A 25,523-nucleotide genomic window follows, 5' to 3' on the forward strand; every position below is an offset into this window, starting at 1 on the left:
ATAATATCATTAGAAAATGAACAATATGTATAATATCAAAGCAATCGCACTTGTGGTTTTTAACAAGAAGTCGAAAATATCATTTTTTACCAAAAATGACAAACATATTCATCAAAATAAAAGAATCAAAGATATCATCACGAAATGAGCAAATCTGAGAGAGGACCACATGTAGTACCTATATATGTAATACCTAATGTATGGGTCAGACATTTGGGCAGGTGAACTAACAACTGACACAAATAACCTTAGAGCAAGTTTGTAATAATTATTATCGTTTTATTCTTGGGGTTAGTAAATTTACACCATCAGTTGCTATAAGGGGTGAACTAGGTAGATTAACAGTAAGAATAAATGCAATGGTTTCAAAGGTTAAATACTGGTACAGAATAAATTTCCTTCCTGAAAATCACATATTAAAATGTGCATTAAAGGAAATACAAAATAATTCTGCCTGGATTACTCAAATAAAAACAATTTTTGGAGAGAAAAAAACTTGTCTAAAATAAAAGAAACTTACAAGATCAACAATATTAATCAACTAACCAATGTTGTAAAAATAAAGCTAACAAACGAATTTATTCAATCATGGAGAAAACAATTAAATAAAAAAGAGGGGAACAAACTTAGAACATATAGTATATTTAAACAAAATTTTAAATGAAATGAAAAACTTCAGCCAACGTAGAGTTTTAGCAAAATTCAGACTCAGTGACCACAACCTCGGAATTTAATTGGGAAGAATGAGTAAACCAAAAACCCCAGAAAATTAAAGAACTTGCAAAAAATGCAATTAAGATCAGATTGATGATGAAATGCATTTCATCTTAGATTGCAATTTCTATGAAGTAGGAGGAAACATGTCTTGAAGTATTTTAAAATAAAAATTAATGAGTTGCCCAGAATGAAAAGCTTCGTGAAAATAATGGGAAATAATATGGCTTTATCATATTATTTAAAAAATACAAACATTTTTTCAGAGATTTTCTAATTTTTACTTCTTCTCTTTTGTTGAATTTCGGTTTATTTTAATTTTAGTATTTTAGTTTGTCTTGTTTTATTTGTCCTTGTAGTCAACTTTTATCTTACTAAACCCACAGATGGTTAAGTTCCGTAATAAAGTTATTATTGAAATCACAGCAATCGGACTTGTCGTTTTTAACAAAATTAGAAAATTAAAGATAGCATCATGAAATGAACAAATCTGAAAGAGGTCCATATGTAGTACCTATATATGCAATATCAAAGCAATCGGACTTGCCGTTTTTACAAGTCGAAAATATCATTTTCACCAAAAATGACAAAAATATTCATCAAATCAGAGAATTAAAGGTTCACGAAATGAACAAATCTGAAAGAGGCCCACATATTGTACCTATATATGTAATATCAAAGCAATCGGGCTTGTGGTTTTTAACAAGAATTCAAAAATATCACTTTTACCAAAAGTAACATAAATATTCATCAAAATTAGAGAATTAAAGATATCATCACGAAATGAACAAATCTGAGAGAGGTCAGCATAGATTTCCGATATATGTAATATCAAAGTAATAGGACTTGCCATTTTTTACAAGAAGTGGAAAATATCACTTTTTACCAAAAATGACAAAAATATTCATTAAAATTAGAGAATTGAAGATATCATCACGAAATGAACAAATCTGGGAGGTCTAAATGTAGTACCTATATATGTAATATCAAAGCAATCGGACTTGCCATTTTTTACAAGAAGTGGAAAATATCACTTTTTACCAAAAATGACAAAAATATTCATTAAAATTAAAGAATTGAAGATATCATCACGAAATGAACAAATCTGAAAGAGGTCCACATGTAGTACCTATATATGTAATATCAAAGCAATCGAACTTACAGTTTTTAACAAGAAGTCAAAAATATTACTTTTTACCAAAAGTGACAAAAATATTTATCAAAATTAGAGAATTAAAGATATCACCACGAAATGAACAAATCTGAGAGAGGTCTACATATATTACCTATATATGTAATATCAAATTAATCAAACTTGCGGTATTTGACAAGAAGTCGAAAAAAACACTTTTTACCAAAAATAGCAAATTTGAGATTTTGACATGAAATGAACAGATCTGGGAAAGAACCATCCAAGGTACTTACATATCAAATTTGAAAACAGTCTGACTTGCGCCGGTTTCGAAGAAGAAGTTGAATTGTAAAGTTGACGACGGCGGACTACGACGAACGACCACGACGGATAATCAGTAATATGAACAGCTCTGCTTTGTCGACTTTGTCGACAACGGAGCTAAAAAAAGCAGGTTAAATAATAAAATAAAAAAAATGAAATACAATAAAAAGAAACAAGAATGTGAAATAATTATAAAGATGAAGGAATGCATTTGTTGGCTAAGACACATAGTTATTCACATATGTTGTACAGCTTTAATTATAATTAAGAACTTACCTAGTACGCCTAATTTTACATGTTTTCACGATTGTGACAATATCAGACCAATGTAAACAATATTAATACACACTCGAAGTATTCTAGTTTATTCAATTTATTGTGACGCATGGTTTCCATAAAGCATATACTGTATGATATCTCGAAAACAATTCAGCAGTCTTTGTAAACTAGGTGTGCTTGTGTAAGAGGTCAAACGAGTGAAAAATTATTATAAAAAAATGTTATGATACATTCTGGATTCTAATTATAAATTACACGTTTCCCATCTTGTAGCAGCAATAAAAATAACGAACTACTAGTATGCCATTCGAATTCCTAGTACATACATGCAATTTAAAACATATATGTAGTTCTGTAAAATGAATAATATATTGCACGTGATCAAAACAATTTGTAAAACACAATGGGTATACCAATAATAACTACGGAACTACAATATCAGAATAATTCATACAGTTTTTTTGTTACTAATTGTAAAAATTACTGAATGACGAAATGCTCAGTTTGAATCAAAAGTTTTAGCAAAATTAGAACAATGAAAAATGATAAAAACCTTTATATTACCCATATACACCTTTCGATTTCATACTTTGCACATACATTGCAAAATAAGATATATTAATATACATCTAGTATCGTGAACACAGGACTTGTCTAAGACGTTCGATATTATCCTTATATGGGTTAAACTACGTCACCAACATTGACGTCACATTCGAACACAAAAGCGCTATAGCGATGGATATTGAATCTCAAACGCAAACTTTCGTACAGCGCAAAACGTATTTCGTTGTCATTTCAACCTATACATTCTCAATAAATCAATTATTTCGATAGGTGTCAGTGATAACGTTCGGTTAAATATTACAAATTTTACAATATTTGTTTAATAATATACAACTGTCAATCAGAATAGAGAATATTTCATCGCTCACAATCCAGACAACTGTTGCCAATAGAAATGAACTTCGCAGAGCAGCCCAAACAACTTTCACCGAATTTTATTTCGCGCAAAAGAAAATTGATCAAGGGCCCATTTCAGTTACAAAGTACAGCACATGTAAGGTACATGTAACTGTAATGTAACTATACATGCTTGAAATACAACTAAAGTGGCCTTATTATTATTATACACTATCGTGTCATTCAGGTTAATAACAGAGAATACTGGAATTTCCACACTTCCGTAAATTCATTTGTTCAGTCATGGCATTGACGTAGACAATCTCTGCATCTCTCTCTTGAATGGGCCTTTGCCTAAAGAACTGTCCCGTGTTGAATGAGTAACTGTACTGGTAGCCGATGAACGATGACGACGAGGATGACGGCTAACATTACACTTCAGTATTTTTTTCGCATCATTCTGTAACCAAATAAAGTAAATATATTTGTAGTTAATTTGTGACCTATTTTACCGACTTTAATTGTAACAGTGTCTCAAATAAACGACTGAAATCTACTTCAAAACGCGGTAAAATATCTCCAAAGGATGGCACCATAATTTATGAGTTTATTACTAACATATACAGACACAACGGGTGATTTGAGCTGACAACCACGGCAAAGCGCATCGTCAATTTAAATAAACGCGAACTTCACTACGCTAACTATCCCAATGAAGACATTTTAAAACAACGTGTGCAAGCCAAATCAGACATCACAGAGTACATAAACGGTGCATTTATAGTCAGTAATGTGTGCTCCAAGATAAATAAATAATTCAATGATGTTCTGTTCAATATCCGTATAAGTACGTGTGCTCTAGCTTGTATGCAAGTAGTCTATACAGATTTGCCGACCTAAAGAAAGCATTATTGATTCTAACTAATATCGAATAAAATAAACATTTTGTAAAAGGCCGCACTGCAAGATCTCTCTTGCCTCAGGTTTTAATGACAACATTCAACCTTCGGGTGTCATGTTTTACGTTGGGTTTCACTAATAACGCGTGACACTGCAGTGAAACTAAAATAGTCGAGTTCGAATCTCCTTTGTAGCGTGTTTGAAATAATTTATGTTTATAATTACTGTTCAATAGTGATTGTCCCCAGCTTACACACGTACATTGTAATATATATACCGTAGTTGGCGATATTTGGTAATTTCCTAAGTAACTATATGGAAAACGGCCCTTCATCAGTAACATATGTGACATACTGAATTTTACTATATTTCATTTTGATTCGTTTGTCACAGTTATTATATTGTTGGTATAAATGTCAATTTCTCAAGTACTAGTACGGTTCTTGAGCTTATTTTATACATTAGCGTATGTGATCAGCGAGACAATGACGATTATATGAACGATAACCTTTGGGACTCGGAAAATAACAATTCAAAATCAATTTCCACAGATTACAATGATATCATATTTTGCCAATACAAAACTAGTAAACTGATGTAAGGAAATGTTTGGTGTAGCCAGTATGACGTTATATGATGGATAACATCTTCCTACTCTGGAAAATAAAATCTGAAGTAAAATGTCTAGGCTTCTCATTCGTCTATTTCTCTATGGAAATGATGAGAAGTATGGTCCGTGGTGTTTTGCAGAGAATACTTATCGTGAAAACAAAATACTTACATGGCTCCTACACGCTGTTTGCGTGTCATCTGTTCCTTGTACGTGTTTGAGTGTAACTCTACGGAAAATAATGTTTTACCTATTATGTATAATTGTTATCTATACTCACTCTGAAACCTTCATTGAGAAATCCATATATGATTGGGTTCATAAAACTATTAGCCATGGCAAGTAGTAGTGCACAGCTCTGTGCTATTCGCATACTATCCTGTGTTTCAATGTCGGCGTATAACGAAGGAACCAGATCGTTGATGACGTTGAAAACTTGCAGTGGAAACCAACAGGAGGAAAACACCACGACAATAATTACCAGCATCTTTATTGTCTATGAATAACATCAGATGACAATTTATGATTAATGAGAATTGCACAATATAAATAGAAGATATCTAAATGACCCATAATACTCTATTCATCAAAGGGCGATGGCTATGGATTTAATCCATGCACGAATGTAACGCAAAGAAATTTGATTATTTTCTCGAAATAATAATAATACGACTTCACATGCATCGCAGGCATGCCTAAGCTGATCACGTTCAAACTTTACACCGATACCATACAATTTGGGATATATTTTATGCACGTCCATTCATTTTGAAATCATATTCTCGGACTGACTGGGTTAAGTTTTGTTGCTATTGCACGATGGGTACTGTGTCACTTTTTTACATCGAATTCGAGTGCGTGCTGGGCGATGATTAACGTCTTTTAAAATGTAGTAAAGTGTAGTAATTGTCACGTGTGCCAAGCATTTGGCAAAAAAAATGATAATTTAATAAATCTGCAATGTGATAATAAATCTGATAAATCTGCCATTCATGAGATATTCTGTATGTTAAATCAAGTTATCCATTCCACCATTCAAAATTGAATCATTGGCTATGAACCGAAGAGTGAAAACGTCAACTGGCAACCGTCGACTACGGACATGTATCGACAATACACAGTCCCTATTTGGCATTACCGGTGAATTTAAAAGCAGAATGCTGGAAGAGCATATACTGGCATAGCATGTGGTGATTATGACCACACACACACACACACACACAAACAAACAATAAAAAACCACATGACCTCCGTCGGCTATTTTTGCTCGAATCTCAGAAACGTTTGACGTGTCCAAAACACATTTACAGACTGCGATTGTAGGATTTTAGACATAATTTAACACAAAATGGTTGTAACGTCGACAAAGTTGATCAAATCAAAACACAGCCTTAGTCAGGTGATATATTAACGAGGAATTGGCATGTACATAAATACACAAAACAGACGCCTTAATTTTATAGCACTTTTTCAACCCCCAAAATAGTGACGTACACCTGTGGATGTTTATGATGAAAAGATGGAATGAAATCACACTATTCATCCCCCCAAAAAGGTTTAAAGACTACGTTTTTAAGATTATAGACAAAATTAGTAATCAGTCAAACCTTTCATAAGGTCGTCTATATGCTGCAGTGGCATTATATTAAAAGAATATACCAACAATTTTGATTGATGACATAAACCATAATACCCCATGCCCCATACCAAATCTTTAAAAAAATGTGAAAATGATCAAAGTGATCGTAATCTCGTTTAATGTTATTCAATAAAAAAAGTTACTATGTATGGTATTACGAGTATGGTACTTGTGTACTTCCAACTGAATCAGGTTATATATGCATGAATGCCCCCCGTAAAATCATTGCGGGGGATTGGAAATTGAACTTCAACGTAAACTATCGCATACAATAAGTTGGGAACACTAAACGTCCTGTGCAGTCATAATCATGACAATTGCATGGCTAGTTTTAAACTGTGCGTATATCACTGCCACCCCTATCAGCTATGAAGTGTTCCAAGAGCGCCTGTGCCTTATCCGTAGTATCACAACACATCCAGGTTGTCAAATGATTATGATAAAGACCCCCGTGATATCGTTTTACTCGTAATTATATTAGATCGGCACTACCTAAGGTGATAGTTGTTACGAATTGAATATGCCCTGGGTTTTATATTGTGCCATCAATGAAGCTACGAAACCGAGAAATGCGGAATCCCCAGAATTACATATTGCTATAGCCTGCTAATCTATTGAATTGGAGGTTTTTTATCTCAATAAAGACGCCCAAAGTAACACAATCCCTATGTATATGTTATATTATATTTTAAATAAGATGCGCTAGGGCAAATTAAGTGTTGTATTGTCGGCGGAACCCATATTGTGTTAGCAGAAACAGGATTGTATCAAGGAAGTCAAATAATTGGTCTTTTACGATTGTCTCGAATGTTTTCCTTATTAGGGGTAGAATTGAAATGAGCCTATAGTCACTGATGTTCATCCTATTTTAGATTTGAGTAATTTGGGGAAATTTAAATGCATCAGGAAATATGCCTAGAGAAATTGAATCGTTAATTATGTGAGCATATTGTATGTCATCTTTGGGCCATGTTTGAATGAAATTGGTAGATGTGAAGGTTGAACTGTATGTTCTGTCAAAATCTACCACTCTGACCTTACCATCACAAATGATTGTGATCTACACAAACGCTGCAAGAAAATCATTGATTGTCCACGTGATATCAACTAAACAATTGAATGGACCTTGAAATAAATCACATGGCTTTGAGTGTAGTATGAAAATCATACATAACGATGTGTCAAACAAAACCTATAATTTCGGGCTGTTTGACGCCATTGAATATTGAATGCTGCATAGTGAGTGTATATCTGAACGACGAGGCAGTGAAACCTTATATTACGGAAAATATACTCCTGGCACCAAAGCTGAACTACGACTGTAAATAAAAAGATTCCTTTTAACCAGTAATTATTCAAACTTTTTTCGTTAACATGTTATGTTCTTAAATAATTAGTAGTCGTCACAGATGCAATTTCGAAAGTTGAATAATGAAATCAAATTTTTTGTAATCATGTCTATATGTTTTATTAATTGTTATTTTTATGAATTAAATTAGTCACTAATGATCTCTTGTAGCGTATTTGTCATTTATTATTGTTGTATACGTATCAAATGGTAGGCCATATTTCAATACTCAGTAATACAGAGTCATGTTCACAGCCATAAATACTGCAAAATAATGTTAGAAAAATGGTTTTAACATTACAATAAAGACTTTCCATTTTCGACATTGTAACATTCTTTTGTTTTTATGAAAATCTTAATATTTTTCTAGAATTTTCTTGTTTCCTTGTCATTTCAGTTGTTTTTAGCCCCCAAAAAAGAAATTCATAATGTCGAAAACGAAAAGTTGTTTATCGTAGTGTTAATTCTATCAAATCAAACGATACCCAACATGTATGTCTTCCGTAATCGCATACTACTTATGTGCTTTAGCAGTGATCTAATCTTATAACCCATTGACTTATTAGCGCTACTATCTCCGCCATGCTCTAAAAACACGCAATTAACGTAATGTTAACTCTGTTCACTCTAAAATTGTGGGACTAGTTTGAAATTCGTGAGCTGAACGTGAGCCCATTTAACCAATTTAAAATAATTCAGAGAGATTGATGGATTAGCAATTTATAGACGTGTGTAGTTGACATTTTACAGAAACCTTACAATACGTACTCGTGCTTCATAATAGACTACTAAGGTCATATGATTCTTTCACTGCGGCATCCAATAAAGGATCTGTCGGTTCCTATGAAGTGCTCACATATACATCAATCATGACGTCACTAAACTGATTAATGTAGCTCGATGTCTACGTCATATGGAAACTTAAAAAACATGCATTCAACAGTCTGTTCCCAATTGTAATTGTATTTATATTACCCTGTATACCAATTAATGCAAAGTAAGGACAAAACATCGCAACAACAGGTGATTTTTTCATTATTTTATTATTGTTCGGAGGTTTATCACACAATTAATTAGTAAATACAATTCTATTCAAATGATGTCCACTAACCATCGCCAATGACATGATTATATCATGGCAGTCAATGAGTTTATCTAACGGCATACCTTATTTCACAATGGGTTATGTCTGTAGCGAAATAAATAATTTGATTTTGAACGTAAATTTCCGTTTTTATAGTTCAATGTCATTTCGAACTGCCCTTTGTGGCTCAGTTAGTGTGACGTGGTAGATAGGCCGTCGGCCTGCAGTGGCGAGGCGATTGCCGTGATCGCCATTCGAATCCTGTGTTTTCATGTTGTATTTGTAACGTATGTCTGTTTGCATGTACAATGTATCAACAAATGCGTGTAACACATATCTAGGCGTGGAAATATTCCAAAATAGTTTTGTGTTTGTCGCATCCCACGCGTTTTGACGCCACTAAGATACTGTGACTTTTGTTTGTCATGTTTTCCTACGTTCTAGTTCATACAATCCCACAGTAACGCAAAATAGTCTATTAATATTTTCACTATAAAACTTTCTTGCCCAAATTCTTCGGCACCTTTTTCTGAAATTCTTCAATATTTCTGCAAATGTTTCCTTATTTTACAGCCAACAGACAAAATTAGTAAATTTTCCGTTTTCACTCAAAAAATTTGGTTATTTTTGTCCCGATCCTCTGAAGGAAAGTGCAGACTACAAACGGGAATGTTTTGCAAATTTGTGATGAAAAGAGGGAACTGGTGATGAAAAGGTTAATGTAATACCGTCGTCCTGATGTAAGTTAACAGTTGTACATGCCTTATATACGAAGCACAAGACCCATATTGAACACGGGCGGCGTGTCTATTGCCGCTGGATTGAGATAATTTAAACATTTACATCACTAGTTTAACTTTTGTGAAACCAGTCTTATTCGGAAAATTTTTCTTCATTTGCACACATATTTACAAGAACGCACTCACCTTTCGTTTTGATCTCATTTGTGACAAATCTCTGTTATAATCAGCGTTCCCGGGCAAACTACGTCCCCAGAGGCGTCTACCAATATTGTAATAGGTATATGACAGTATACACAATGGTATGATGTACGTGATGACCAGGATGAAAAACTCGTATCCCATTGCGGCTGCAGGACTCACTCTCTCACTGCAAAAAAATACAATATCTTCTGGTGTATCGATGAAATCATTAAGATCCACAGGCCTGGAACGCGCTGTTACCAACACAACAACTGAGAGTAAAATCGATACAATCCAGATAAGGAATACGATGTACTTAGCCCGATTTTTAGTTACACGTAGTTTGAATGGATACAAAACAGCATAATATCGATCAATACCAATGGCTGTCAAAGTATATATACTGACGCAGACCGAAATCTAATGAACAAAAAAAGAACAAAAAACAAAGAACAAAAAATTACTCAATCGCATATGTACGATATTTTTTTGAAATACGCTATAGCCAGAAGAAAACATGATTACTATGATATCAATATATCACATGATTGCATAAATCACACATAAACTCGTTTGTATCATAAATGATATATGGTTTGGTATGTTATTTCCACTTTACAGCAAGTCTCAGAGATATTGGGCCAGCAAATTATCTATCTTGCTCACTAATTTTTCAACTTTGGTTTTACTGTCATCAGATGACTTGTAATTTGAATATAACCCTTTATACTGTCCCTATAAAATGCAGGTCATCAATGCGTTTTACTCATGTACAATTAGTAAAAAAAGCTGTAGGGTCAAAGCTTGTATATAAGGTAGAATGTGATACTCAACAACAATGTCAACAAGCAAGATGCTTTGTGATTGGTCTGAATATTGGCAGTTTGGTTTGAGTAGCCAATAAGGCATAATCTTGTGAGTCGAAAAACGCAGCATATGTCCTTGTGAATGCATACATGTGCAGTGCCATATTCCCAGTTCCGTGTCAGCAATGTGCCATGAGCTGAATGGAAATCCCTAAGCGTGTGTGGAAGAAAACGACTAAAGATGACATAGCTAATTCAGGAAATACAAGTCCTTGTTACTGTGGCAACTGGACAAGTACATTGAAAGTATTAGTCATCAAAAAAGGCCGTCAGAAGGACAAAGTAGGGTATATGATATACCTTACTTTTAGCTGCGTTGAGAAGATCTCATTCACACAAATCAGGCAGTGGTAAATTTGGATGTAGTGCTTTGAAGAGAAAGTCTGAGAGTTTAAGTAAGTTTGGCATTTGTGAATTGGGAAATCGATGCTAGAATTACTCGTCTTGGTTTTAGATTTAAGTATTTATACATGTAGAATAGGCGAGAAGTCACGCTGTGGTTATTTGCATTTCATAAATGTTATTGTATCTGTGATATGTACAGAACTACTCTCAAAGATTTTACGGCCTGAGCTACTAACTGTAGTTGGTTATGTTTTGAAATGTGCACTATGTGTGGGATAAATAACAAATAAGATACAAGTAATCGTGTATTTTTTTATTAACAGGGCACATATTAAATACAATATATTAAATAACAGGAGCAAACGACGCAACGATTGTATCTTCAGGTGTGATTCTTGCCAACAATAAAGGCACAAACGTGAACGTAAATCACACAACTCTTAGCCCGGTACACGATTACCGGTCCGCTCAACTCCTCCATTATCTTGAATGAATGCTAACAGTTTACTCATTAACAAATTTAACTCATTGCAACGTCATGAAAAGAATTTGTTGGTTCTATTTTCATTGCTGTGACAACTATCAGTTGAAATAGCGCGTGGGGAAAATCACTGATAATCATTGTTCAGACAATCAGCGTCGTGGTCACGTACTGACATGGAGGCGAAATATAAACAGGTATTCTAGACGCAGTGGAAAGTCGTTACCCTGCAACGGCCATTGAGTATCTATGATAACATGGTTTTGTACTAAAATGTGGTTAATATGTGGAATGAATTGTTCCCCCAATGTTTAGATAGTAGCAATGTCAGTGAATGTGTACATCATGTCTACACCTTGTTCAATATATAGTACCCACCATATATTAATTAAATAGTTAAAATTACAAACATATTGTTGACATCACGTGTCTAAAATAAGGCGTTCTGAGACATATTTGCAAACTGTTTATTTTATTTACTCGGCATATTTGGCATTCGTTCAGCAATACTGCAAATGAATAAGCGATATGAAGTTATTAAGTTTTGGATAGTGATGGTAGGATTAAATTGATTTCATTAATTGTATTTCTAAATCATAATTGCATATATTGTAACATCTTTGGCAATTGTAGTTTATTTTTCTGTTTGCGTTAATCTTACAATAGCATCCCATTGCATAATCTATGACATAATGCATCCAGCCGCGGTTACTGATGATCTGAATGATAAAACTGTTCTAGATTAAGTGACACATGTATGTGGCCAGTAAGCTCCACGCACCAAAATGATGATCACAGTAAGCTAGCACAAATAATATAACTAGTGATAAGCAATAGACATGCTTACAAAGTCCGATTCAACTGAAGACAAGTAAAAAGCAAATAATGCCAATAAAAGAGGGGCTCTATACATTCCATCACACTCAAGTGAAGATATGTCACTAAACGAATACTTCTAGATATGTATATTTAGATTCAACAAACGGGAAGTTCATAATATTCTTAAAATAAATATCATTGCAATCATATTTTAGTTTTGTTCAGTCTAATTAACCCGTCCACCATTAACTGAAATAAACCAAATACTCTCTGTCGCAAGTGATCCGAGTAGGATATTTTTTGAAAAGACAAACTGTTGCTGTGAATGTAAGGTTTCCATTAATAGAATCACACAGTCTATATGGTTGCATCTCTACTAGGTACAATGGTGTATAATATTTACAGTTGTTCCAGTATCTGGCAATGCCCTAGCAATTGAATTTATTTTTTAATATTAGTTGTAATCTGCAAATTAGGCATAGAACATAACCCGGAGCGAGATTTACTTAACATTTACAACCATTCCTAACTAGAGGTAAGTACAATATAAACACGAGTTCATGTTAATGCTACATAGCGATTACATGTAGCAAACCCCTGCTGAAAACATTAAAATTCAAAGTTTTTTATAAAACCGTATGTTCTATACGGAAAACACATTAGATAAAACACCACTAGCGACATGGCAGTCTGTTAATATAGATTCCTGGGGCCCATATGCTCTGAATTCGTTTAGTTGTAAACACATCATGTTCTTAACAAATGCATTACTAAAAAAACATGTTTATTTGACAATCACGCTAGAAGTAATTAAGACGTAGCCTTAAAATGTGTGGGTATACGAGTGTCATACGGTTCTATCATTGTATGACAATGAAAGGTACGGGTATACGAGTGTCATACGGTTCTATCATTGTATGACAATGAAAGGTACGGAAAAACGTAAATTGAGTTCAACTACAAAGTGATGCATTAATATCGTGTATATTACTGTAAGAAACAAAAATAAATGATAAATTGAAAATGTCTGCATGGAAGCTTGTTTCCTTACTTCATACTTTGGATATCTGTGCGTACTGCAATGAGTATTAATTAAACAGACCCTCTTTTCTAGTGTATATGGTTTCATTTATATTAGACTAGTGCAGTACATATAATATTTTAACAATATAGTAATTTCTAATACTGTAGAAGTTTCGATAGGAATTAATAACAAATAAACAGCGTTCATTCTATGATTGACTCACATATAAGTATGAGAATTATTAATTTTTTATTGTTCCTAAACGTATTTATATTTTTCACAATAATAATGCGTGTGTTTATATTACATACGTATAACCAATCTGATTAAAATCCCATGTAGATATAGGCTATAGGCTTTTTTTTAATTTTTATATTTTTTAATTTTTGTTTATTTTATGAATATTTTATTTGCCGATAATAAGTTTTTATTATATATATTGTATCTCGATTGCCGTAACTACATCTGACTCGGGATAGTTCAAACCACTTTTACAAGGATGCGCCGCTCGGCTAAAATGACATGCCCCAGACAGAGTATCGCCTGTATCCAGACATTTCATACTGTGTAAATACATAAATATGTCATTCACTATAAAGAAATGTATACCACCCGCTCCGAAAAGAAATTGCGAGAATGTAATGCACACAATTATAATAGTTAGATACGTTGATGTACTTACTGCCATGTCAGTACTGTATCGCTATTGCGTCGAGTACGAGTCAGCGTACTCCGGTTGGTGGCAGGGTCGGTGCCTAGACTGGCATGGCCTGACCGGCGGTGGGCAGGACGGTAACGCCACCTTCAAAGTGTGTCTATATTTTAGATCACATTAACTCGAATACTCTGTTCTCCAATCGTAATTACACACAAAAGCTACTACAATTTTGTGCACAAATGGCCAAACTCATCTCCAAATCGCCATCTTCGATCGATAACTCAGGAAGTTAACAGCATAATTTGCCTTCTTGAAACACGATGAATCGCGCATGTTCTAGTTGCAATACTTGTTTTATAAGGCGCTCTGTAATTGGTCGATAAAACTCGTCAAAAACTAGTCTCGTTGCACGAGATATCCTATTACATTGAGTTTGATATCGTTATTGTGAGCGAGATGCGATATATAAAGTCGTAGGACCAAAAATATTCATAAATAACCAAAAAATAACAAAATATAAAAATTAAAAAAGATAACCAACTACATCTACATCGAATTTTAACGCGTAACATAGATTGTTAATATTGAGAGGGACATACTTAGATTCTTATGTGCATAATACTTATTACTCATTTAAGATGAATGTCTAGCATATGTTTTTTTAAATGCTTGACTTTTCTGATAGGGTCGCAAAATCGTTGACTATAATGAACTTGTAAGTTGTAAGTTTCCGTAAGTTGACTTTTTTAAGTTTGATTACTGTCTCGTAGTGTGATAGAATAGCTGGAAACGTAATCAAAATAATTTAGATTGCGCAATATATATGCCAATACATGAGCAAAGAACAAATAAGTTTAAAAGAGTACTCCACATGGTGATTACTGATTGCGAAATAGATAATGATTTGCATCTATCGATTCCAACCCGTCGTATTGCTCGATGTGTCACCCGGTGGTGTCACCTGAGAACAGTTAATATGCATGGGGGCAACAAAGAAGACAATTCGTCTGACAAAACAGACACTGGTAACCATTTACTCAATTGACCTTCCATTTTGCATTTCCATGAGAAAATACAAGAAAACAATCCCAGAAAATATGTTAATTTATGAAAATTACACAAAGATTGAAAAGAGCAAGATCGCATTTCTTCTAATGTTAGAGAGATTAAAGTAACACAATCATAACACTTTTTCTTGTATTACGCGGTTGATAGAGGCTGAAATCGCCAGTCAATGCAGTTAATACAGACCCAATAAATAAATAAATAAATAAATAAATAAATAAATAAATAAATAAATAAATAAATAAATAAATAAATAAATAAATAAATACATAAATAAATAAATAAATAAATAAATAAATAAATAAATAAATAAATAAATAAATAAATAAATAAATAAATAAATAAATAAATAAATAAATAAATAAATAAGAAACGGAATAAATCACGACTCGGATTACACAATATGCAGTACCAAACCGAGAGATTTTACTCTCTTCGACACAAAGGTGCTGGTCGAACTACTTTTTCGTGAGCTTTGCGTGGCATAGTTATTGTTACGAAGGAACAGTGATAAAACAGTCAGCGAAAGATGTTGCAGTAATATAAAGTTCTTTTTGTTGTATGTGTTCTGTTGTAATGCATAAATGGCTGCATTTCATAATCCATGACTATGAAGATTACAAAAAACATTTATAGCTTATTCCTGAGTGGTCACTTATTCTCTGGCGTGTTGGTAAATTGACTTGATTGTTGTAGTAATTTAGCACACGTGTGCAAATAGTCAAGAGAATGCCCATGAAAACTTCTAATAGTGATTTTTGACATTTTCCAAAACTATACAATTCGATAGTATTTACCGTGTAAGTAACTGTGAAAGAAAAAGATTAAATGCTTTTGAAATTTGCTTTTCGAAATGCTAGTTTTCCGACCCTACTTAAATACTATCTTTGGGCAATTTTTCTAAAACAAAATTGAATATCCATTCTGTAAAGAATTATTGTGTGTGTTGTTATTCCAGATCCCATCAGCGATACTTAGATCATCAGGCCCTTGTGTCCCGGAATTGACGGGGATAATCACAGACCAACAAAACAATAGAAAGTAACCACGCTAGCAATCCATCGCCATGGGTATCTGAACATACTAATGGAAACACATAAATCGCCACCAAACATTGATTACATCCACTGCTGGTAGACTGTTTTGTTCCCGAGGGCGATTGTAACTGAGTAGGTCATTCTAACTATGTTTATAGTAGGTTTTATAGGTGTACAGAATTATACTCTGCATGTTCTTTGTGACTTCAGATATGCGAATTACGCATGTCTGCCTAGTCGTTGTAAGTCAACATTGACTCCACACTATTTCAAGCTGTTATTTTTGAGAAGTAGTTGTAATGTACCGGGGATTACAACTGTTTTCAGCAAAACGGCAAAAAGAGTTGTGAGTTCAAATTTCGTATATTATGTTTATATGTTCGTAGGCGTGTTTCAGTAATTTTGATTATATGATCACTCTTCAGGTCAGGTCATTTCTTAATGTAATGATTTAATTAAAATCAAATCAAATTTTTATGGTTTGCACATTCTGTTCGTTGCCCAATTTAACGCTGTAGAAATAGTGATATTATGAGAGAGTAATAAATGGGCGATGTGAATGTGAGCGTCATGTTATAGGAAGCTGTAGTTTTGCCATGTATTTGTCACAGCCATTTATCCTTTTATAATATAAACATATTTTTAACTTTAATTCGTTTAGTGATATACCGCTCAAAGTGCTTACTAAGCGACCATTGTTGACTAGCAAATATATCTTCATAACTCTATCAGATTTCAACCGATACAAGTGAAAGTTGACAGGTACTGGAAGAGCACTACAACCGCAATAACCTACAACACAAAGACTATATATACCAGTCATATGTACACTAGAAATAGACAAGTTACTAGTAGTTTATTAATATCTGTGAGCATATGCTTGTTTTTAACAAACAATGTGAATACCCGTTTCCAGTTAACAAGCTAGGGGGATAACCATTTCCAGCTTGTACTGTGCATTTTATGAAGGTGTGAATTTGTTTTGTTGACATTTATAGAATATTTTAAAAACGTTTATCTCGAGAGGGCATAATGCTTCATTCAAATTTTAAGAAGTCCTTTGTTTGGCTTTAGCCATTTGATGACGCATTTGGCTTTGCGGGTGTCCTTCAGTCATTGACCAATTTGCGGATGTCCTTCAGTCATTGACCAACTTGTGGGTGTCCTTCAGTCATTGACCAATTTGTGGGTGTCAATCAGTCATTGACGAATTTGCGGGTGTCATTCAGTCATTGACCAATTTGCGGATGTCCTTTAGTCATTGACCAATTTGCGGGTGTCATTCAGTCATTGACCAATTTGCGGGTGTCATTCAGTCATTGGCCAATTTGCGGGTGTCATTAAGTCATTGACCAATTTGCGGGTGTCATTCAGTCATTGACCAATTTGCGGGTGTCCTTCAGTCATTGCCCAATTTGCGGGTGTCATTCGGCCATTGACCAATCTGTGGGTGTCCTACAGTCATTGACGAATTTGCGGGTATCCTTTAATCATTGACCAATTTGCGGGTGTCATTCAGTCATTGACCAATATGCGGGTGTCCTTCAGTCACTGACCAATTTGCGGTTGTCCTTCAGTCATTGACCAATTTGCGGATGCCCTTCAGTCATTGACCAACTTGTGGGTGTCCTTCAGTCATTGACCAATTTGTGGGTGTCATTCAGTCATTGACGAATTTGCGGGTGTCATTCAGTCATTGACCAATCTGCGGGTGTCCTTTAGTCATTGACCAATTTGCGGGTGTCATTCAGTCATTGGCCAATTTGCGGGTGTCCTTCAGTCATTGACCAATTTGCGGGTGTCCTTCAGTCATTGACCAATTTGCGGGTGTCATTCAGTCATTGACCAATTTGCGGGTGCCCTTCAGCCATTGACCAACTTGTGGGTGTCCTTCACTGATTGACCAATTTGCGGGTGTCCTTCAGTCATTGACCAATTTGTAGGGTGTCCTTCAGTCATTGACCAATTTGTGGGTGTCATTCATTCATTCATTAACCAATGTGCGGGTTACTATAAGTCATTGACCAATTTGCGGGTGTCATTCAGTCATTGACCAATTTGCGGGTGTCATTCAGTCATTGACCAATTTGCGGGTGTCATTCTGTCAGTGACCAATTTGTGGGTGTCCTTCAGTCATTGGCCAATTTGCGGGTGTCTTTGTGACTTCAGATATGCGAATTACGCATGTCTGCCTAGTAGTTGTAAGTCAACATTGACTCCACACTATTTCAAGCTGTTATTTTTGAGAAGTAGTTGTAATGTGCCGGGGATTACATCTGTTTTCAGCAAAAAGGCAAAAAGAGTTGTGAGTTCAAATTTCGTATATTATGTTTATATGTTCGTAGGCGTGTCTCAGTAATTTTGATTATATGATCACTCTTCAGGTCAGGTCATTTCTTAATGTAATGTTTTAATTAAAATCAAATCAAATTATTATGGTTTGCACATTCTGTTCGTTGCCCAATTTAACGCTGTAGAAATAGTGATATTATGAGAGAGTAATAAATGGGCGATGTGAATGTGAGCGTCATGTTATAGGAAGCTGTAGTTTTGCCATGTATTTGTCACAGCCATTTATCCTTTTATAATATAAACATATTTTTAACTTTAATTCGTTTAGTGATATACCGCTCAAAGTGCTTACTAAGCGACCATTGTTGACTAGCAAATATATCTTCATAACTCTATCAGATTTCAACCGATACAAGTGAAAGTTGACAGGTACTGGAAGAGCACTACAACCGCAATAACCTACAACACAAAGACTATATATACCAGTCATATGTACACTAGAAATAGACAAGTTACTAGTAGTTTATTAATTAATATCTGTGAGCATATGCTTGTTTTTAACAAACAATGTGAATACCCGTTTCCAGTTAACAAGCTAGGGGGATAACCATTTCCAGCTTGTACTGTGCATTTTATGAAGGTGTGAATTTGTTTTGTTGACATTTATAGAATATTTTAAAAACGTTTATCTCGAGAGAGCATAATGCTCATTCAAATTTTAAGAAGTCCTTTGTTTGGCTTTAGCCATTTGATGACGCATTTGGCTTTGCGGGTGTCCTTCAGTCATTGACCAATTTGCGGGTGTCCTTCAGTCATTGACCAACTTGTGGATGTCCTTCAGTCATTGGCCAATTTGAGGGTGTCCTTCAGTCATTGACCAATTTGCGGGTGTCCTTCAGTCATTGCCCAATTTGCGGGTGTCATTCGGCCATTGACCAATCTGTGGGTGTCCTACAGTCATTGACGAATTTGCGGGTATCCTTTAATCATTGACCAATTTGCGGGTGTCATTCAGTCATTGACCAATATGCGGGTGTCCTTCAGTCACTGACCAATTTGCGGTTGTCCTTCAGTCATTGACCAATTTGCGGATGTCCTTCAGTCATTGACCAACTTGTGGGTGTCCTTCAGTCATTGACCAATTTGTGGGTGTCATTCAGTCATTGACGAATTTGCGGGTGTCATTCAGTCATTGACCAATCTGCGGGTGTCCTTTAGTCATTGACCAATTTGCGGGTGTCATTCAGTCATTGGCCAATTTGCGGGTGTCCTTCAGTCATTGACCAATTTGCGGGTGTCCTTCAGTCATTGACCAATTTGCGGGTGTCATTCAGTCATTGACCAATTTGCGGGTGCCCTTCAGCCATTGACCAACTTGTGGGTGTCCTTCACTGATTGACCAATTTGCGGGTGTCCTTCAGTCATTGACCAATTTGTAGGGTGTCCTTCAGTCATTGACCAATTTGTGGGTGTCATTCATTCATTAACCAATGTGCGGGTTACTATAAGTCATTGACCAATTTGCGGGTGTCATTCAGTCATTGACCAATTTGCGGGTGTCATTCAGTCATTGACCAATTTGCGGGTGTCATTCTGTCAGTGACCAATTTGTGGGTGTCCTTCAGTCATTGGCCAATTTGCGGGTGTCTTTGTGACTTCAGATATGCGAATTACGCATGTCTGCCTAGTAGTTGTAAGTCAACATTGACTCCACACTATTTCAAGCTGTTATTTTTGAGAAGTAGTTGTAATGTACCGGGGATTACATCTGGTTTCAGCAAAAAGGCAAAAAGAGTTGTGAGTTCAAATTTCGTATATTATGTTTATATGTTCGTAGGCGTGTCTCAGTAATTTTGATTATATGATCACTCTTCAGGTCAGGTCATTTCTTAATGTAATGATTTAATTAAAATCAAATCAAATTATTATGGTTTGCACATTCTGTTCGTTGCCCAATTTAACGCGGTAGAAATAGTGATATTATGAGAGAGTAATAAATGGGCGATGTGAATGTGAGCGTCATGTTATAGGAAGCTGTAGTTTTGCCATGTATTTGTCACAGCCATTTATCCTTTTATAATATAAACATATTTTTAACTTTAATTCGTTTAGTGATATACCGCTCAAAGTGCTTACTAAGCGACCATTGTTGACTAGCAAATATATCTTCATAACTCTATCAGATTTCAACCGATACAAGTGAAAGTTGACAGGTACTGGAAGAGCACTACAACCGCAATAACCTACAACACAAAGACTATATATACCAGTCATATGTACACTAGAAATAGACAAGTTACTAGTAGTTTATTAATATCTGTGAGCATATGCTTGTTTTTAACAAACAATGTGAATACCCGTTTCCAGTTAACAAGCTAGGGGGATAACCATTTCCAGCTTGTACTGTGCATTTTATGAAGGTGTGAATTTGTTTTGTTGACATTTATAGAATATTTTAAAAACGTTTATCTCGAGAGAGCATAATGCTCATTCAAATTTTAAGAAGTCCTTTGTTTGGCTTTAGCCATTTGATGACGCATTTGGCTTTGCGGGTGTCCTTCAGTCATTGACCAATTTGCGGGTGTCCTTCAGTCATTGACCAACTTGTGGATGTCCTTCAGTCATTGGCCAATTTGAGGGTGTCCTTCAGTCATTGACCAATTTGCGGGTGTACTTCAGTCATTGCCAAATTTGCGGGTGTCATTCGGCCATTGACCAATTTGCGGATGTCCTTCAGTCATTGACCAACTTGTGGGTGTCATTCAGTCATTGACGAATTTGCGGGTGTCATTCAGCCATTGACCAATCTGCGGGTATCCTTTAGTCATTGACCAATTTGCGGGTGCCCTTCAGCCATTGACCAATTTGCGGGTGTCCTTCAGTCATTGACCAATTTGCGGGTGTCTTTCAGTCATTGACCAATTTGTAGGGTGTCCTTCAGTCATTGACCAATTTGTGGGTGTCATTCAGTCATTAACCAATGTGCGGGTTACTATAAGTCATTGACCAATTTGCGGGTGTCATTCAGTCATTGACCAATTTGCGGGTGTCATTCTGTCAGTGACCAATTTGTGGGTGTCCTTCAGTCATTGGCCAATTTGCGGGTGTCTTTGTGACTTCAGATATGCGAATTACGCATGTCTGCCTAGTCGTTGTAAGTCAACATTTACTCCACACTATTTCAAGCTGTTATTTTTGAGAAGTAGTTGTAATGTACCGGGGATTACATCTGTTTTCAGCAAAAAGGCAAAAAGAGTTGTGAGTTCAAAATTCGTATATTATGTTTATATGTTCGTAGGCGTGTCTCAGTAATTTTGATTATATGATCACTCTTCAGGTCAGGTCATTTCTTAATGTAATGATTTAATTAAAATCAAATCAAATTTTTATGGTTTGCACATTATGTTCGTTGCCCAATTTAACGCGGTAGAAATAGTGATATTATGAGAGAGTAATAAATGGGCGATGTGAATGTGAGCGTCATGTTATAGGAAGCTGTAGTTTTGCCATGTATTTGTCACAGCCATTTATCCTTTTATAATATAAACATATTTTTAACTTTAATTCGTTTAGTGATATACCGCTCAAAGTGCTTACTAAGCGACCATTGTTGACTAGCAAAAATATCTTCATAACTCTAGCAGATTTCAATCAATACAAGAGAAAGTTGACAGGTACTGGAAGAGCACTACAACCGCAATAACCTACAACACAAAAACTATATATACCAGTCATAAGTACACTAGAAATAGACAAGTTAGTTTATTTATATCTGTGAGCATATGCTTGTTTTTAACAAACAAAGTGAATACCCGTTTCCAGCTAACAAGCTAGGGGGATAACCGTTTCCAACTTGTACTGTGCATTTCATGATGGTGTGAATTTGTTTTGTTGACATTTATAGAATATTTTAAAAACGTTTATCCCTAGAGAGCATAATGCTTCATTCAAATTTTAAGAAGTCCTTTGTTTGGCTTTAGCCATTTGATGACGCATTTTGCTTTGTGGGTGTCCTTCACTCATTGACCAATTTGCGGGTGTCCTTCAGTCATTGACCATTTTGCGGGTGTCCTTCAGTCATTGACCAATTTGCGAGTGTCCTTCAATCATTGACCAATTTGCTGGTGTCCTTCAGTCATTGACCAATTTGCGAGTGTCCTTCAATCATTGACCAATTTGCGGGTGTCCTTCAGTCATTGACCAAATGTGCGAGTCTCCTTCAGTCATTGACCAACTTGTGGGTGTCCTTCAGTCATTGACCAATTTGCGGGTGACCTTCAGTTATTGATCAATTTGTGGTTGACCCTCAGTCATTGACCAATTTGCGGGCTAAATCAGTCATTGGTCAATTCGCGGGTGTTCTTGGCCAAATTGCGATTATGCATACTAAATGATTGGTCATGTGATTTTCAACCATTCTTTACTGATTTGACTATGTAATGTTCTTTTCAGTTCACTCTTTTATTCTTTTTTATTGTCTTTTTGATTGTTGTCAGTCATTTGTTGTTTTTCTGTTTTTGGAATTCTAATGTTTCCCTATACGGCCCATGTTCAACAATGGTTGGGTATGTTATTCCAACTTTATCAGACATTTTGCATCGGGGCGAGATCTGATCACCAACCTTACGCCGCTAGGGGGTCTGAGGGCATGCTCCCCCTTAACAATTTGGTAATCTAGACCCTGAAACGCTATTTCCTGCATTCTGAGGGGCAAACTTTGATTGCACAAAAAGGTTACTGCTTGTCTTTGGAGGGCGACCCCCCCGCCACTGATTATAACGATTATTGGGGCTTCACTGTTGGTTTATTATATCCCACGAGGGCACTGTAAACCTGGTAGTTTCATTTACAACCGATAACAAATGACCACTCGGCTTAGTCACCAATGACAGTTACAGTGATTATGAGTGTTTATACGCACTGCGCATGTTTTTGTTTTGCTGCTGACAAACTATTGATTGAACTCAACGGTAATTGGCACACATATTACCCGCATACATTTCTGGCAAGCATTGTCAGTGAAGACATTGGTTCACTCCCAGTAATCCGTTACACAAAGCGTCCACCTCATATTTCTATTTCGAAATGGTCAAATCAACTTGAAAATGATTGGGAACAGGTTGATATTACGTTTCACTGCTCCGTTCGTTTCCAGCGCAAAAATTGTTAAAAAAACGATAAACGAACAAATCAAAACATTATTGTGGGATGTCAGTATTTCTCAATATTGAATGCAGCATTGACTATTGAATATTTTCAATGTTTATTTTTTCCCATTTCACAATGGAAATATAGTATGGAATCGTAAAATAAAGCAATATAACAATAGCTGGTACATCTTATCTACAACTGTATTCCGTGTTATAAAGTCACAAATATTCAGTGGTTCTTGAAATAATATTTAAATGTTCACACAATGCCTGATAAATTCGAAACTTTTTCAATATGCTGGTAGTTTCACACTAAATCTCTTTGTTAGGAATTACCCTAATTCGGTAGATTCGACTATCATTTAAAATGTGTCATTATCATAAAAACTGCACACACCAGGTACCAATTTCCAAAAACAAATCATTCATATATTATTAAGTGTATCGACAATCTATTAGGAAGTTTATGTCTTCTCTGCCTAAGGAAGACTTGTGCCAAATTTGAGACTGGAAAAACTACTGTTTTAGCAGCAAGCCTAACAATACATGCAATGAATGTGTAAACTCGACTGTGTCTACTAAACAACTTCACACTGCGTCATACGCCTGCCATCCGTAATGACAATTTTGAAAAATATAAAATAACACTAAGTGTGGGTTTATCTAATTAGCATTATCACTTACCTGTTGAAGAGATACCACTATCGGGCACATGGCTTTACCAAATATCCAGTGTCCTTTCATGATTGTTGGAAAGGTGAACGGCATGCAGAAAATAGCCATTGTCAAATCGGCCAATGACAAATTGACGAGAAAAATATTCAAGTCGGTCCATGATCGAGTGCCACATGCCAAAACAATAATCACTATTAAGTTACCGACTACAGACAAGGCCATGCTCAGAATAAATCCACACATCAAAAATAGTTGCTCTGTAGCGGGTATTGCCAAGTCGTCAGCGCTGAGTATATAATCATTGTCGGTAAAGTTGAAATGCGTTGTGAAGTATTCAAGCAATTGTTGAAAATCTGAATCGTAATAGTCATACTGGTATGTATCTTCATAGGCGTTTGATACCATTGTTGTTATTCCAGGCATAGTTGCTGTTTACAGATCAATCTTGCTACCAGAACGAGTAAAGAGACAATCTGATATTCAGCATGTAGTGGTGAATATAAAGAGCGAAGGGCGATTCCATTTGATAAAAGGGGTAATAAGCAGCTTGCGTGAAATATCAGTAAATGTCACTGAGGCCGATTTTATTATATAAAATGGGTAAAAAACTACTTATTTGAATATATGACAGACGAAATAGCAGTATGAATTACGTCACCTATTATAATTAATTTATTATATATTATCTATAGCTTATAAAAACAAAGCTACAACTACATCAACACTGAAATTAAACTGAAGTAGTTACAAACCATTGTCGTCTGACAGTTGAATGTTGCCGGTAATTAATGTTGTTACCCATGATTAGTGTCAACTGCCAAACGATGCAGAATTACGTTTTCCAGAAAACAAAGTAGAAGCGCACTCAAAATACCGTATACATATCAGTGAGTAAAAGACAACATATTTCAATAAGCAATAAATCGTACAGTTATAACACGATAAAGCGACGTGATTTTCATTAAAACTTATGTTAGATACAATTGAATGAAAACTAAAACTCCATTATTTCATTTGTCAGCAAATCACTTTTCCATTTTCAGCATATATGATTGAATGCACTAATTTAGTTACAAGCAGCCGTGTCATTATTATATTTAACCATACTAAGGTCAATACCTACGAGTCATGTTATCTCGATCTAGGCATTGTAACGTATTGTTATATTCGAATATCTAATTTTTATTTATTGAACATTAGTTGTTTTTCCTTTCACAAACTAATAATCCCTAAACTGTTGTTGTTACATCCAATA

At 35.2% G+C, this 25,523-nt stretch overlaps 1 protein-coding gene across 1 annotated transcript; it reads right to left on the reverse strand.

The window, feature by feature from the left end:
* Positions 1–258: 258 nt before the first annotated feature.
* Positions 259–24,730, reverse strand: LOC100378001 (QRFP-like peptide receptor). The gene is made up of 4 exons (XM_002730467.2): positions 24,278–24,730; positions 9,860–10,276; positions 5,143–5,358; positions 259–3,812 (listed from the first exon to the last, which is right to left on the reverse strand). The coding sequence occupies exons 1-4, from the start codon at positions 24,689–24,691 to the stop codon at positions 3,654–3,656; spliced, it is 1,206 nt and encodes a 401-aa protein (XP_002730513.1). The 5' UTR covers positions 24,692–24,730; the 3' UTR covers positions 259–3,653.
* Between the last annotated feature and the right edge of the window lie 793 nt (positions 24,731–25,523).

Source organism: Saccoglossus kowalevskii, chromosome 19, assembly GCF_978046115.1.
Source record: "Saccoglossus kowalevskii chromosome 19, keSacKowa6.1, whole genome shotgun sequence".
In the NCBI taxonomy this organism is placed as follows: Eukaryota; Metazoa; Hemichordata; class Enteropneusta; family Harrimaniidae; genus Saccoglossus; species Saccoglossus kowalevskii.